Source organism: Piliocolobus tephrosceles, chromosome 5 (assembly GCF_002776525.5).
Source record: "Piliocolobus tephrosceles isolate RC106 chromosome 5, ASM277652v3, whole genome shotgun sequence".
Classification (NCBI taxonomy): Eukaryota; Metazoa; Chordata; class Mammalia; order Primates; family Cercopithecidae; genus Piliocolobus; species Piliocolobus tephrosceles.
Window position 1 is genome coordinate 112926034 of NC_045438.1, and position 14512 is coordinate 112940545.

The 14512-nt window shown below is 33.4% G+C and overlaps 1 protein-coding gene across 3 annotated transcripts in view; it reads left to right on the forward strand.

The window, feature by feature from the left end:
- COL21A1 (collagen type XXI alpha 1 chain) overlaps positions 1 to 13921 on the forward strand; it is a 130793-nt gene extending 116872 nt beyond the window's left edge. For 2 of the 3 annotated variants that reach the window (XM_023222972.1, XM_023222971.1), the window contains 9 exons: positions 1447 to 1518; positions 3220 to 3255; positions 5912 to 5956; positions 8843 to 8875; positions 9479 to 9625; positions 9721 to 9775; positions 10313 to 10513; positions 11301 to 11378; positions 12676 to 12863. In XM_023222972.1, coding sequence (XP_023078740.1) covers positions 1447 to 1518; positions 3220 to 3255; positions 5912 to 5956; positions 8843 to 8875; positions 9479 to 9625; positions 9721 to 9775; positions 10313 to 10513; positions 11301 to 11378; positions 12676 to 12863 — 855 coding nt within the window. Of the gene's footprint in view, positions 1 to 1446; positions 1519 to 3219; positions 3256 to 5911; positions 5957 to 8842; positions 8876 to 9478; positions 9626 to 9720; positions 9776 to 10312; positions 10514 to 11300; positions 11379 to 12675 lie in introns of all 3 variants that reach the window. The other variant, XM_023222973.2, reaches the window with a different exon arrangement.
- Positions 13922 to 14512: the final 591 nt, after the last annotated feature.

Consider the following 14512-nt stretch of genomic DNA (forward strand, 5'->3'; position numbering starts at 1 on the left):
TCATTTCTGTTTTTTAGATACTTTGTCATTGGATAATAAAGATATAAACTTTGGCTTAATTTTTCTAAAATGATAAAATTGTATGCAAACATCAACTTACTTTCTGGTCCAGAGAATAGACTTCTCTTAAACAGTTGAAAACAAGAGTGTATAGTTCTCACAAATGATACTGTTCTTTGCTTATGGGAGTTTCATCTTTAATATAGAACTCAAAATGGCCTTTACAAGTTTCCTGCAAACCACATGGGCTGATATATATTTCAATGGGTATTTTAATTCACTTCCAACCTTCAAAAATCTAGAGAATTATTATATGGCTAGGGAGTAACTACAGTAAGCAAAAAGAATAAAGCCTAATTTTCTTTTAAAAAAGAGAGTGATCTTTAGTTGATGTTATAGAGTTTTGGACTAATGGTAAAACACAAAACAAAACAGAACCATGAAGCACATTCAGGATTATGTTCCATCGCTTACGAATATTGTCAATGCATTATTAATATGTGCTTGCAAATAATTTATTTAAGACTTTAAAACAAAAAACTTTATTTCAGAAAGGACAATGCCTATAGGATGATGGAGAGTGGAGAAATGGAATTAAGATAGCTCATGTAGTACACCCTGTACTGAAAAATAGCTCAAGAATTTATTACTAACAAAATAATATTCCATATATATAAATAAATATGTAAATAATTAAATTTAACTACCAGAGTGTTCATTCCAACATTGTTTATAAAAATAAAAATTGTGAAAACTGTAATGTTTAACAGTAAGAATTTTATTAAATAAAATATAGTTGATAAATATGAATGCTCTTCCATAATTAAAAATTATGCTATGAAAAATGATAGCATAAGAAGTTCATAATATTAATATATTTAGAGGTTAAAAGATATAAAAGTATGCATGTATATGAGCACATTTTAGTAACTATGTATGTTTATGAATTAGAGTTAGCAAAAAATATATAACAAAATAAAAATATTGGGTTATAAGATTTTTAGTAATTTTTATTATTTCTATTATCATTTTGTAACAAGAAAATAAACTTTTTTAAAAGTAGCAATTTGAGAAAAAGCAGTTTCAAGGAGAAAAAGTGTTAGTAAATAGGTAAACAGAAAAGATACTTGTGTTTATTATTTTTACAACTTTTTAATTTAGTTTATTATTGAAATTATAAAGTATGATAAAAAATAACAAATATTTACAGAATTCTAAAATATGAAATGCTGTGAGAATTTTTCACCTGGAAAAGATAGAGAAAAATACAAGAAATTTTACTGGGATTTTAGTAAACATTTTATTCTTTACTATTTCTGTAGTAATAACTGTCAATAAATTTTTTTAACCATTCATTTTAAAATTGAGATATGTAGAGTTAAAAACAGTGGTGTTTTTCCATAAGCAGTAGATCTATGACCTTTGTGGAATTTCTGTGTTACGTAGGGAGAACCAGGAGCAGTGGGTTCCCCAGGAGAACCAGGATACATGGGTTTACCCGGAATTCAAGGTAAAAAGGTATGCATTGGTTAAGATTTACAGTTCACTTTTAGCCAGTTACTTGCATACAAGTTTTTCTTTTGTGAAATTCTTAAAGTAAGACTTGTTATTAATATATTTTTAATAAGGTACCCTATATATTCCATGTATATATAATGTGTTCAGCCCCATGCTAATAACTGTGGCATCTTTTATATACCCGCATGGGTATTGTCTCCTAGATGAAGACCTTAGAGAAGGCATGCAGATCAGAAAATATGAATGTACAATTAAGTAATATCCTGTAAATTCAGGTTTTTTTTCACAATCCAGGTGAGCTAAGAATTTTTTGAGGAAAATTATCCAATGTCAGGCATTCCTATCAAAATATGAATACCCCTCTTGCCAAAACCAGATCAAATTCTGGAAGGATAAAACTTAACGCCCAAAATGTTTGACCGTGGAGTTCCTGTCTATGAAACAATTACGTTACATAGAAGTTTATTTAAAATTAATTTAAGGAGTTTAGAAATACAAGTCAAATATACTAATTTAAAGTATTTTGGCGAGGAAAGACAGCAAAACTAGGTTCTCTCTCATTTTGGTCAAGTAAGGGAACCTTGACTTGTATGTATATAAATAATAAATGCTTTTATTTGTTTGGAGGTTTTAAGCAACAATTGATGCCTGTGTGCCTAAGAAATCCAAGCTACCGCAAATACAAACATTTCAGGTTAAAAGTAAATCTATTGGTTTTTATTCTGGAAAAGAACAAACTCCATATCCATCTTCATGTCCTCTGCTATTTATTTTTCAACATCTTATTTTCTATCCCTCATGTGTTGTCTACAGGGTGCCTAGATCATACACAGTATGATCCTTGGGCTTTTTGTTCTGATTATAGGTAGGCAGCACTAGCTGAGACAGAAATGTCCCCACAGAGCAGCAATCAAGTGACTCTTAGTAAATGTTAAGTAAATCTACTATGAATATGTATTTGGGATGAAGAGAATTTTCTTGTTCAAAACTTGTCATTTAAAAGAAAATCAGTGTGGTTTTTTTTTTTGTTGAAAATGCAAAACTGTAATCTAGATAGCACGGTGAGGTATTAATAGAAAGGAAATTCAGAAACCGTGTCCAAGTTTAACTTTGGGCAGGTGCTTAACTGGCTGTTTCATTATCTATAAAAACAAGGGCATTGTATAAGTTGGTTTCTAATTACCCTTCTAGCTGATAATCTACAAAACTTATTTTTATGGAATATAATTTTTCTTCCAAAAGCTCACTTTTGAAATATATGTTTTCTAAAATGTCACTTAAATATTATGCTTTACTTTGTCATTGTTTCCTATAAACTTGTGGTTACTAATAGCTTAATGGAAGATTTTCAGTTTGATTTCATAAAACAACATTTGTCAAAATAAGTCCTCTCTTGTTAGTTTGTCTAATCTAAAACTGTGAACCATGTAGAAGTTTTCTCCTTTCTGGGAAATTAAAGATTGTGGTGAATTTTCTTTCAAATGTAGGAGCATACGAAAGTGTTCTTTTACAATATAATTTTGACATAATGTGGTTCTTCTCTCTTTCCAAATATTGTCTTAGGAGTCAACTTCTGTATATACATGCGCTTGTGGAATTTGCATGAGATGTTGTTTTTCTTCAGCAGAGAAAAATATATGTTTATTTGAAACTGTACAGAATATACTAGATTATGATACAGATCAAACTGCCTTTTTGTAGGGGGACAAAGGAAATCAAGGTGAAAAAGGTATTCAGGTATGTTGTTTGCTTTTTTTTAGTAGGCTAAGCAATAAAATCAGAGCTTTTAAAAAATTCTTATTTTACTTTTAAATTCCTTTGTTTCAACATTAATATAAAGTTGTTGAATCCTATTTTCTCCTTTTGCTATTGAGCTTCTCAGACAAGACCAGATCTGACTTTAAAATTCCTCACCACTTTTCTGTTGTAGAAAACTTAGAAACAAAATGATTCAACAAAATAAAAACATAGATTTTATTATATACTTCTAATATGTATTTATGTACATATGTACATATATATATACCACATACACACACACACATATATGTATACACACACACACACACACACACACACAGTGTTTCCAAAAATGATTTGAAATTGTTTTATGGCAAAAATTTGATAAAAAACCTATAACCCTAAATATAAAACATATTCAAATCAACATGTGAAAGGAAAAATTAAACCAGAACATTATAAAAGGCTAGGGAAATCTAGGGTGATTTAGAGACATTTAGTTTTGGGTGTCTTAGCAGCAAAGGCAAAGAGGAGAACTATGTTACTACCTCAGGAGACAAGGGTAGTTTCACCTCAATTAAAGTGTCTATGGAATGGGTTTTTTCATTCACTGAAGACTGACCCTTGAATAGGATGCCACTAACTTGAGTCAATGAAATAGTTATCTGGAATAAATTATATCCGATGGTCTTTCAACTTTTTAAGTTTTAGAAATATAAAACTTTTCCAACCATAAATTACCAACCAAGTGTTCAGACAGTATTTTAATGATGTTTTTAAGTTTGTAAGTCTCAGTTATAGTGTTTGAGCTTTACTATGCAGAATAAGCTGAAAATACAAAGAAAAATACTCTGAACATTTTCACAAATGTAGAATTCTGAATGCTCTAGAATTTCTGGAATTGTAAGAGAAAATTTCAGATTGAAATAGTCATAGGCAAAATTTGCTATATCCCCAGTTATAACAGTTCATATTAATGAACTTATTCTTCATAACATACCTAAGATGTTTTAGAGTGGTATGACAAAATTCAGTTGTTTTTCAGACAATTTTTATTGAAGATCTTCAAGTACTATGATAATAGGCTTCCTTTAAGTTAATATTGAAGTTGGGAGTGAGGTAAATGTTAAGAAAGTGTCTGTGAGCTCTAGACCCATATATTCTAATTTCCTTCTTGGTACTGCATTTAGATGACTCATGGGTACCTCAGGTTCAATATGTCCAAAACCGAACTTGTCATCTTTCCCCATAAACCACTTCGTACTCACAGATTTCCTGTCATGATAATCAATGCTGAATATCTCTTGAACTTGACATCTTCTACCTTTCCCAACTGTACTAGTTATTTCTTGTCAGGGGTCCTGGCCTACTGCGGTATCTTCCTGACTGGTCTCCTTGAGTCCAGTCTACTTCCTTCTTCAACACTTTTATATGCATAAAATAGCTAAGCTAGTTATCTGCTTAGCAATCCTTTAATGGTGCCCCACACATGTTAAGATAAAGCCTGCCCCATCAAGTGCCTTCTGGGCTGACTGAATCTTCTTTAGTGTTTTCTCTTGCCACTCCACCCATTCTTATCCAATCCTGCTCTGCTGCTTTAGCCAAAAGAAACTACCTGCCTTTCACCTGTGTCTTCTCTCCCTGATACACCCTCCTATCCTTTCTCCAATTGGCTACCTCTTACTCATCCCTCAAGGCTGCACAAAGGGTGAGTCACATTCCCTACTCTTTCTGTCAGATGCCCCTTCCTAAGTTCCAATAATATCCAGCCCAGATGTTTATACATTGTAGACTTATCAGCAGTATTTTCATCATTCTAGATTTATCTCTCTTACCACACAGTAAGTGACTTGAAGTCTACAGTGATATCTTTGTTTCAGTCCCTAAGTGCCAGGAAATAGGTGCTGCTTAATAAATATTAGGAATTCACTTATGTAAATTGATGAATTCATTACTAAGCAAGGGTGATGTAAAATTGTAGTCACTAGATCTTTCATCAATTACCTTATCTAGATATATGTCTTCCTAGAAACTGCTAATTAATTTGCGCAATAAATGTAAGGATGAAGTAGTGCTTCAGAGTCTAGCACAATGTCCCATGAATGGTAGATACCCAAAAATACTTTTTGAACAGATAAATGTGTTTATACCTTTATTAAGTTTTCTGTTCTCTTATTTATACTGACTTAAAGCACTTCACTTAAATGACTTATTTACTAAAATGTGACAGTATACTTTAATTTTTAAAAATAAAATTTTCAACAGGTCTTCTTGTCCTCACATGTCCACAGTCAACAATGAACATAATTGCCACTGAAATTAATAAAATGTCCATATCCATTGAATTTTTAAGCTATTTTCCCACTGTTAATATGGACTTAGAAGAACATCCTTATTGTCTAGAATTATTTACATGTTTCACCCAAATCAGTAATTTGTTCCTTATCTCTGTCCATTTTAACTATAAGATTAGGATGACTTTTCTTCTTTTTCCCTGAGTGACTGACTTTCCCATCTCTCACGTAATTTATATATTTGTATCACTGCTTTTGTTACATTTCTTCTGGAACTCAAGGTAATACATAGTTTGTATTGTATATATGATTGCATCATAAGTGTGCAAACTAATCAATGATGTTTATTTATTTTAAAGGGTCAAAAGGGAGATAATGGAAGACAGGGAATTCCAGGGCAACAGGTATTTTTTGGTTTTCTTCTGATAAAAAATGAAATAACAAGTCACATAACTGGACAATGTTGAGAGAGGATTACTTGCAAATAAAAATAGGTGGGGAGAAGGATAAGTATAACATACATTCTAAGTGTATAAGGTTGAACGTGTAGGTAGTGTGGTGATAATGAGTTTCTTTAATTATTTGTTTTATATTTTCACTTTCTCATAATGATAGCATTGGTGGCTCTGAATTTTGTTTTTTAATGTATCGTAGCAAACAACTGAAGGTAGAAAATTCCACCTATTTCTTAGGGGTAGTTATTGGCCAGAGAGAGCCAGTCACATGATGACAGCTTGTTCATACCTGCTGGTTTGTCTTGCTTTTCTTCTTGAAAATCAGTTGGGGCCACATGTAGTGGATAAATGTACTTTTTCCCTTTAGTTTGTTCAGAGAGACAATTTACTGCTCTGGAGATATATTAAAATGCTATCCTGAGAGACAGTGTTGTAGAACAGACACACACAGTAAGATGGCTTTGCTTGTCTCTTGACTAAACCCTTCTCGTTAGGTGGTATTTCAGTGAGATTGCCATGTGACTGTAAGTTCAGTCAGAGCCAAAGTGGATGGACAAAGGCATAAAGGAGATTGGTCCTTAGGTAGCATGTTTGCTGCTGTGTTGCTTGTAGCTGCAGAATGCTGGACATGGTTCCAACTTCGTCAGGTCCGAAAGGGCAAGCTGGATATGTGAGTCCTCCCAATGGGGTGAACCTCTTTCTCTGAGGGTGAGTGGGAGAAAGATTCTGCAATTATACTAACTCTGGAGATAGTGGGATAAAACTGGGTGGTGATGTCTCCAAGAACAGGGGTCTCTGTGTCCCTTAGTTGGAGGAATCTGAGAGACCATTGGGAAGAGTGTAAGCATAGGGCCCCAAGGTTATCTGCAATATGGGATGGAAGGTGAGTGCCAGGTATTAAGAAGAATTGAGAATTTAGAAGCTGACAATAAAAGTAAAAGCAAAAGTAACCAAGAGGAGGAATGATTGGAATTGCCTCAGTACAATTATGTTCAATAAAATATCTTTCAGTTTTCTTGATCCTCCACTTGACTCAGACCCACCTGATGACACAAACAACTCCATCCCTATTCCCCAACCTGGCAACACAGATCAACTCTTTGAGTTTCCTTAAGTTAATCACAAAATATCTATAAACCGCTGTTCCTGTGGGACCTTCGCCGCTTCATGCATTTAACCTCTACAGCCCAGACCTTTTATCAAAAAAGGTTACTCACAATAACTCTCAGAAAAGAAGGATATTTCCTTTAGAATTTGAACTCACAACTTAGCTAGCTTACTGGCGTATGGATCATTCTTTCTCTAAGGTTTCACTAACTTTTTCACTTCTCAAGGAAAAGAGTGTGTCTGCTCTCCTAAGGCAGGATTTGGGTTCCCTAGAAAGCGTCTGCCCTCGATTGATTGGAAGCCACATTTCTCACCACCAGGAGCTTAACCTACCCAGGGCCAGAGCAGCTGTTGCTTTTCAGCGGCTGAAGAGTTATCCCAAACCCTTCATGTAAACACAGTCTTAATTACCTGTCACTCTACCAAGCACAGCACATGTTTTTTTTTTTTTTGGCCCTCGTTTTGTGAATGGAATCAAAGTGGATATTTCTCTCACAGAATTGTCTTAATGAGTTCTCAGGTGACAGCTGTTTTTAGTTTTAGCTGTAATTCAATTCCCATATTGAGAACTTAACTATTTCGTCTCCCTTCTTATGTTGGGACTAGTTGTTGGATTGTATCTTGTAAGGATCACTCCTGCATTTCTTCAGAAACAAAATTCAAGCATGGCCATACAAAGTTTGTTTTACTTACTAAAAGATTCGTATACAAAAACTAAATATTTGGTGTTTTATGAGTTTTATCTAATTCTTTCCTTTGTCTAATTTGGACGCCATATTTGAGGAGCCTGAACATGAATCAAAAGATTCTCCCCCAACTCAGACTTTATTGTGTGCAACATTATACATTAAATTTCGTATTAAATTTCAGAACACTGATTTTTTATTTTAAAGTTGAATAATGAAAACCTACATGTTGTGAAAGTTTTATCTTTTTACCTGAGTGAATATTAGGAGATTTCTGAGCCCAGGTGTACATTGAATTTCAAAAATGGAAAATGTTAATACCTTTCCTGAGAGTTTTTTTCCTGTATAATATACCACTGAAATAAATAGGGAAAAGAGGAATGGGAAAGACTTTAATGGAGCCATCCAGATGTAGCTAGTAATTATAGTTGAATGGGCTTCATGCATGGGCTCCCCAGTGTTTATATCACTGTGAAAAAATACCATCTTTTACGTGATATTGCTTCTCTGGTCTCTTAATTACTGGCAGTGAATGGTTTAAGCACAGGACAGCTGGGGGTTTTCTCTCTTGCTAGTCACTTTTAATGGTCAATAGCACCCAATCAAAATTTAGTTTTAAGAACATAAAATTTGGAAAATAGATGATTTATCTTAATTACTGAATACAAGAATAAATATACCTAATATTTAATCTGATTTGAGTGTTGATTTTTATTAAAATAGTGATATATTTTAAATTCAGTAGAATCCCATTCTTACCTATGTGGTTCAATGTGCAGCATTTGAAAATATTCGTATCTAAGAAGGAAACAGTTAAGCAAATTAAAATTTTTATATTATTTGGTTAACATATTTCCTAGTCATTAGCCTTCTCTAAAAGGCAAAAAGCGTCTCCTTTACGTGTAATTCTGTCACTAATGCTATCAGTATTTTCCAAATTGAAATTTTAAATTTGATTAAGTATGTGGTAAAATGTGGATGCCATGTTACAGTACTGTAGCTTGCACATTTATTATAGTTTTTTTCCTATTAATTTTCAAAGGGAATTCAAGGCCATCATGGTGCAAAAGGAGAGGTATGTTTCTTCATATATTATGCTCTCTTGCTCTCGTTCTTCAGTCCTTTTCGCTTGGGTTTCAATACTATATAAATCTAGCTTTTGAGTAAAAACCGGAAAACGAAATGTTTTTCATCTTCTTCAGTGGAAGTTCCCAATTAGCAGTTTTCAGAATATGTGCATTTATACTGAATTTGATATGAAATGTGAATTGTCAGTATTATTGGTTTTTCTGCCAGACTTGGAGCTGAATTTTTTCTCCATATTTTTGAATAAAGAATATTGTACATTTCTGTATCTGTCGGACTCACTAAAATGCAAGCTCCTTGTGAATAGGACTGTGTTATGCCCATTGTGATATCTCTGGCAGTGTACATATTACCTATGCAATATACTCAATCAGTAGTGGATGTTTGTAGGTCTGGCTGATTGGATGGATGGATAAATGACAGTTTAATATGATATGAAATTTCCCTTCTGGTCAATGACAGTATTTCCAGCTAGTCCTTACGTAGCTTACATATGTATACATTCATATTCACATCCTTAAGGAGTTTCATGATGGAATTATACCTTCTGAAATATTTAAGTAGAACTTGTAAACATTTCTTTTGCTTTTAGAGAGGTGAAAAGGGAGATCCTGGTGTCCGAGGTGCCATTGGATCAAAAGGAGAATCTGGGGTGGATGGCTTGATGGGACCTGCAGGTCCTAAGGGGCAACCTGGGGACCCAGGTCCTCAGGGACCCCCAGGTTTGGATGGGAAGCCCGTATGTATTCTGCTTCTTCCAGAGTTATTATATTTTCATTGATTTTTGCTCATGTTCTTTATGTGCATGTCATAACCCCTAATACTTTGATGTAGGGAAGAGAGTTTTCAGAACAATTTATTCGACAAGTTTGCACGGATGTAATAAGAGGTAAGTATCAAATACAGCATTTTAATCACTTTTTTCAAATTACAAAAATAATACAAATTCTTAGGACAAATTGTAGAGCATATAAGTGAGGTGAAGAATAAAACAGATAACATTTAGAAGCCTCATCTACTTTTCTTCAACTAGTATCTTTATAAAGATTTATCATATATACTCTTTTATAATCTTTTTATTAAATAAATTTATTATTTGTCATTATTAGAATTTTCTTTTGTAGCATATTTTTTGATAATTTAGTTCATCAATATGAATATCTATAATTCCACCAATTTCTTTTGGGGGCACTTTTACTTTTCCCCTATTTTAAGCAATTTCTGTACTTAAATGACTACATAGAGCAATGAATATTTCCATAGTCACATTCCTAGAAGTCAAATTATTGACCAAGAAATATGCACATATTCAGTGCTCATAGCTGTTTTCTCTGTAAACTGAAAAAAAAAAAAAAAAAAAAAGAAATATAATTAACACCAACTCACCATTTAAACATAAAGGATGGGGTTTCTTTGTTTTTAAAAGCCCAGCTACCAGTCTTACTTCAGAGTGGAAGAGTTAGAAATTGTGATCATTGCCAGTCCCAACATGGCTCCCCGGGTATTCCTGGGCCACCTGGTCCTGTAGGACCAGAGGGTCCCCGAGGATTACCTGGTTTGCCAGGAAGAGATGGTGTTCCTGGATTAATGGGTGTCCCTGGACGTCCAGGTGTCAGAGGATTAAAAGGTATGCAGTTAGTTTGAACAAGAAAATGAATTTTAAAAAGTTATTTTTTAAAAAAATTCATATCCTATATCCATTTAATAGTCAAGAAATAACTTTGTTTTCATGATAAAAAAATCTGTAAATGCTCAAGTCTTTACATAATTTGCCAACTGAATTAAAGAGAAATTATTTTATTTTTTAATGCAATATTCTCAAATAGAGAAGTCAAATTTATGAACACATGAAGTTACAAATTAGAAAAGGTTGCCAATGTACTGAGAAATTTTGCTTGAGTCTAGAAAAGTTTTTAAATGGAAAATCATGGATGCCATTTCCTTTGTTTTGACTTTGGTAACTTTCTGCACTGTTACCTTATTCATTTTTTTCCTATTATAGGAAAAAATAAGTTTTGCAATAAAACTTCCTAACAGCCCACAATTTCTCCTTGCCTTTGAAAGTTTATATGAAATGTTGATTGATAATTCTTTCGTTTTTGTTTAATAGTATATAAACAATTTAGATGTTTCATAAAGTAATTTTTAAAAAACTATGATTAACACAAAGGGCTAATAATTCCAAACCATTTTCTTTTCTAAATATTTGATTCCCATTAAGTCTTGCAACTAAACCACTGATCATTTTAGAAATTATTGCTTCAAAAATTGTTATCCATTAGTAAGAAAAAATTGATGGCAAGCTGGTTTTTAAAAGACATTTTTCTTTCATGTGTATATTAACAGCTTTGAAATAAACAATCTAGAAGGCAGTGATTTTAAATAAACTTACTCAGATGTTTGACACCCTGCAGGCCTACCAGGAAGAAACGGGGAAAAAGGGAGCCAAGGGTTTGGGCATCCTGGAGAACAAGGTCCTCCTGGTCCCCCGGGTGAGAATTGCTACCTGCTCATAAGTGTTGCTGCTCATTTTGCTTTAAGAAAAGTCATCATAGATCTATGTGAAATAAATCGAAACCAAGACATCCGTTTTCTTTTTTGAGTGATTCACATTTAACACACTGAAGTACAACTTCTAGAATATTTTTCATATATTATCCTCAATTTATGAATCCTTCAATATTATCTCTTGCTTATCATTTGGTTTAATATCTATTCCTTAGAAGAGTTCTAGAATCGTTTGTCACCCCTGCTTATCTGGTGCATAACACTCTTTAGTCTTTATGACCCTCAGAGAAGCAGAGAAATGCTGAAGTGGTTAAGTAATCTCTGCTAGCTGTGCTATTTAACTCTGTCATGTCTCAGTTTCCTCACTGGTAAGATGGTGATGATAATGTTATCTCCATCATGACATTATCGGGAGATTAAATAGTTTCTATATGTAGCTTTCAGAACAATGCAGGACAATCACAGTTATGTTTTCAATAAATGTTTGCTATGATTAGATGTTATTAAGAGGCTTTGGAGTTGATCAAATGAGTTAATACTTGTTTATGTAAAATACTTTGAACAATACTTACAGTTGCAGTTAAGTGCTAAATAGATGTTTATTAGTAGTAGTAGCAGGGAATAGAGGAGTAAGAAGAGGCCCAAACCACTGTGCTCCTTCCCAAAATCTGAATATTTTGTTTTTGTTATTTTGAATCAACTTTAAAAGGCCAGTATCCTAAGCTAGCTTTTGTTTCCTCGAGCATGCTAATTGAACTAATCAGGCTATGTTGGACAAATTAGGGCTTTCATACATATGTGTATTGATGACTATTATACTAAAATAAGAATAATGCATTTAGGTATGGAAACTAAAAATATGTATAATAGAAACAGTCATTTATTTATTGTAAATATGGCACAAAAATGACTCAGCTTTGGCTTATATATCACCTGTCAGTTTATAATAATATTGGTAAAAGATAGGCTGAAAGGAAGAAATAAGATTGGACAGTACACAAAATGGAATATTATAATGTTAGCTAAATGTTTTAATCAGTAGCATGGTTGCTATGTTAATATAGCTAGTTTTCAAAAAGTACCGATAACTTTTGGATGCCTCTTTTCAAAGCAGAAGACATGTAGAATTATCAAGAAAATGCCTCTACTTTATAATTAGTGCAAATATATAAAATATTCAAGAGGTTTTTCCTTTTTCAGTTTAAGTTTCTTGCTGAATCAGCTATTCCACTATAAAAAACTAAAGTTCTCTGTTTACATCTTGCCAATGTCCCATTTTAGGTCCAGAGGGCCCTCCTGGAATAAGCAAAGAAGGTCCTCCAGGAGACCCAGGTCTCCCTGGCAAAGACGGAGATCATGGAAAACCTGGAATCCAAGGGCAACCAGGCCCCCCAGGCATCTGCGACCCATCACTATGTTTTAGTGTAATTGCTGGAAGAGATCCATTCAGGAAAGGACCAAACTATTAGTGTCTGATGCCTCATTCAGCAGCCTAGGCATGGTGCTTTTTCTGTGGTCTTTTGCATCTCAGGAAGATAACCAACAGTAATCCCTTGAAAAGAAACTTAAGTACCTCGGTGTTTTTATTTTTTTTTCTTATGAAAAAAATATAAAAAGTCACATATACTGATTTTAAAGGCTCCTCAGTCATTTGGAGCCCTTGGATTAGCAGCATTAATTAAATCTCAAGGGTTTCTTATCAAGTCCATTTATGTTAATCAAAGTTGAATATAAAAATCCACCATTGCCTGTTAGCCAGTCAGTTTTAGTCACTGTGAAGTATTTCACATTCAGCCTCCATGCAGTAGAGATTTGAGTTTAATTTCATGTCTATGTGACTTTCATCTTTCATATCTCATAGCTCATGCTACTACAAATAAGCCAAAACATGTATCTGGTCATTGGAAGTAAGATCAGGGCTGATATTCACCTAGGATAGACAGTATTGGTGAACTACTCATTTACTACAGTGTCTCTGCCTTGATAAAGGGCAGTGGATTGCCTCTTGTTCAGTGTTGTGAATAGCACCACTGAATAAGATTAGTGTGTTTCTTAATTCATGTCAAATTCTAAAATTAGATTAATGGTGGTGTAAGACTATTAATTACTTTGGGAACTGTCAAAATTAACATTAAAAACATTTTACACAAAAAGTTTCATTGTACATTCAAAGAAAATGTAAGTTCAGAAGTACTAAAAGCCTGTATTTTATACTTGTTGATTAATCAGAATGTTTGTTGTATGCCTTCATTTTCCATTTCACTGCTATGTGTATGTCCATATATGTTAATTTTCATTGTAGCAAAGCTAATGGAAATAAACGCTCTAGTTGAAAGAAAAGGAAAACCCCTAAAGTCCTAGAATGTCTTGTTATTTTTAGCTGACTGTAAAATATTATGAACAGTCTTTGTGTATTGTTCTTAATGCTTTTGTAAGAAACAGAATTTGAAATATTTCTTCCTTGTCATGCTCAAAATTTTGTTACATGCTTGTTATTCAGAGTATAATAAAATGTGTACAGGCCTGATTACAATGTCTTTTTATCACTAATTTTAACTGATTGTTGAGTATGGTATGTATATTATATGGTCACTTATTCAATGGATATAATTTATTAAATCATTCACTCTATTCTTAAAAAATGTGTTCACCTAACATAAGAAATTACAAATTGAATTGGTGTGCTGCACACCTGAACAGTTGCAACACTTACTTCCTAGCACAGTCATGGCTGTTGCCCAAAGTTTAATTTTATTGTCATGCAAATTCTACTATTTTGATGAGGACTTTGGAGAAGACTAAAATTCACGATGTTTAGTGGCTGAATGAGCATAAGGCTTGTTTTGATGTTTTATCTCCAGTAAAGCCCCAGGTATCTGCTTAAGCCGACAAACCTGTTACCCCTGCTTTAATGATGGCATTTGCTTCTAAAAGCTGGTAAAGAAGCAGAATAAAGCCATTGGTATCATTGATTTATTCATCCAACAGTACTCACCACATGGATAGGTTCTGTGCCTGGGATACAATGGCAATATGGTTAGAATTTGGCCTGAGGGAACACGTGTATAATGAGACACAGGTAAGTAAACAGGTGATTGCAATACATTAATTCTAAGAA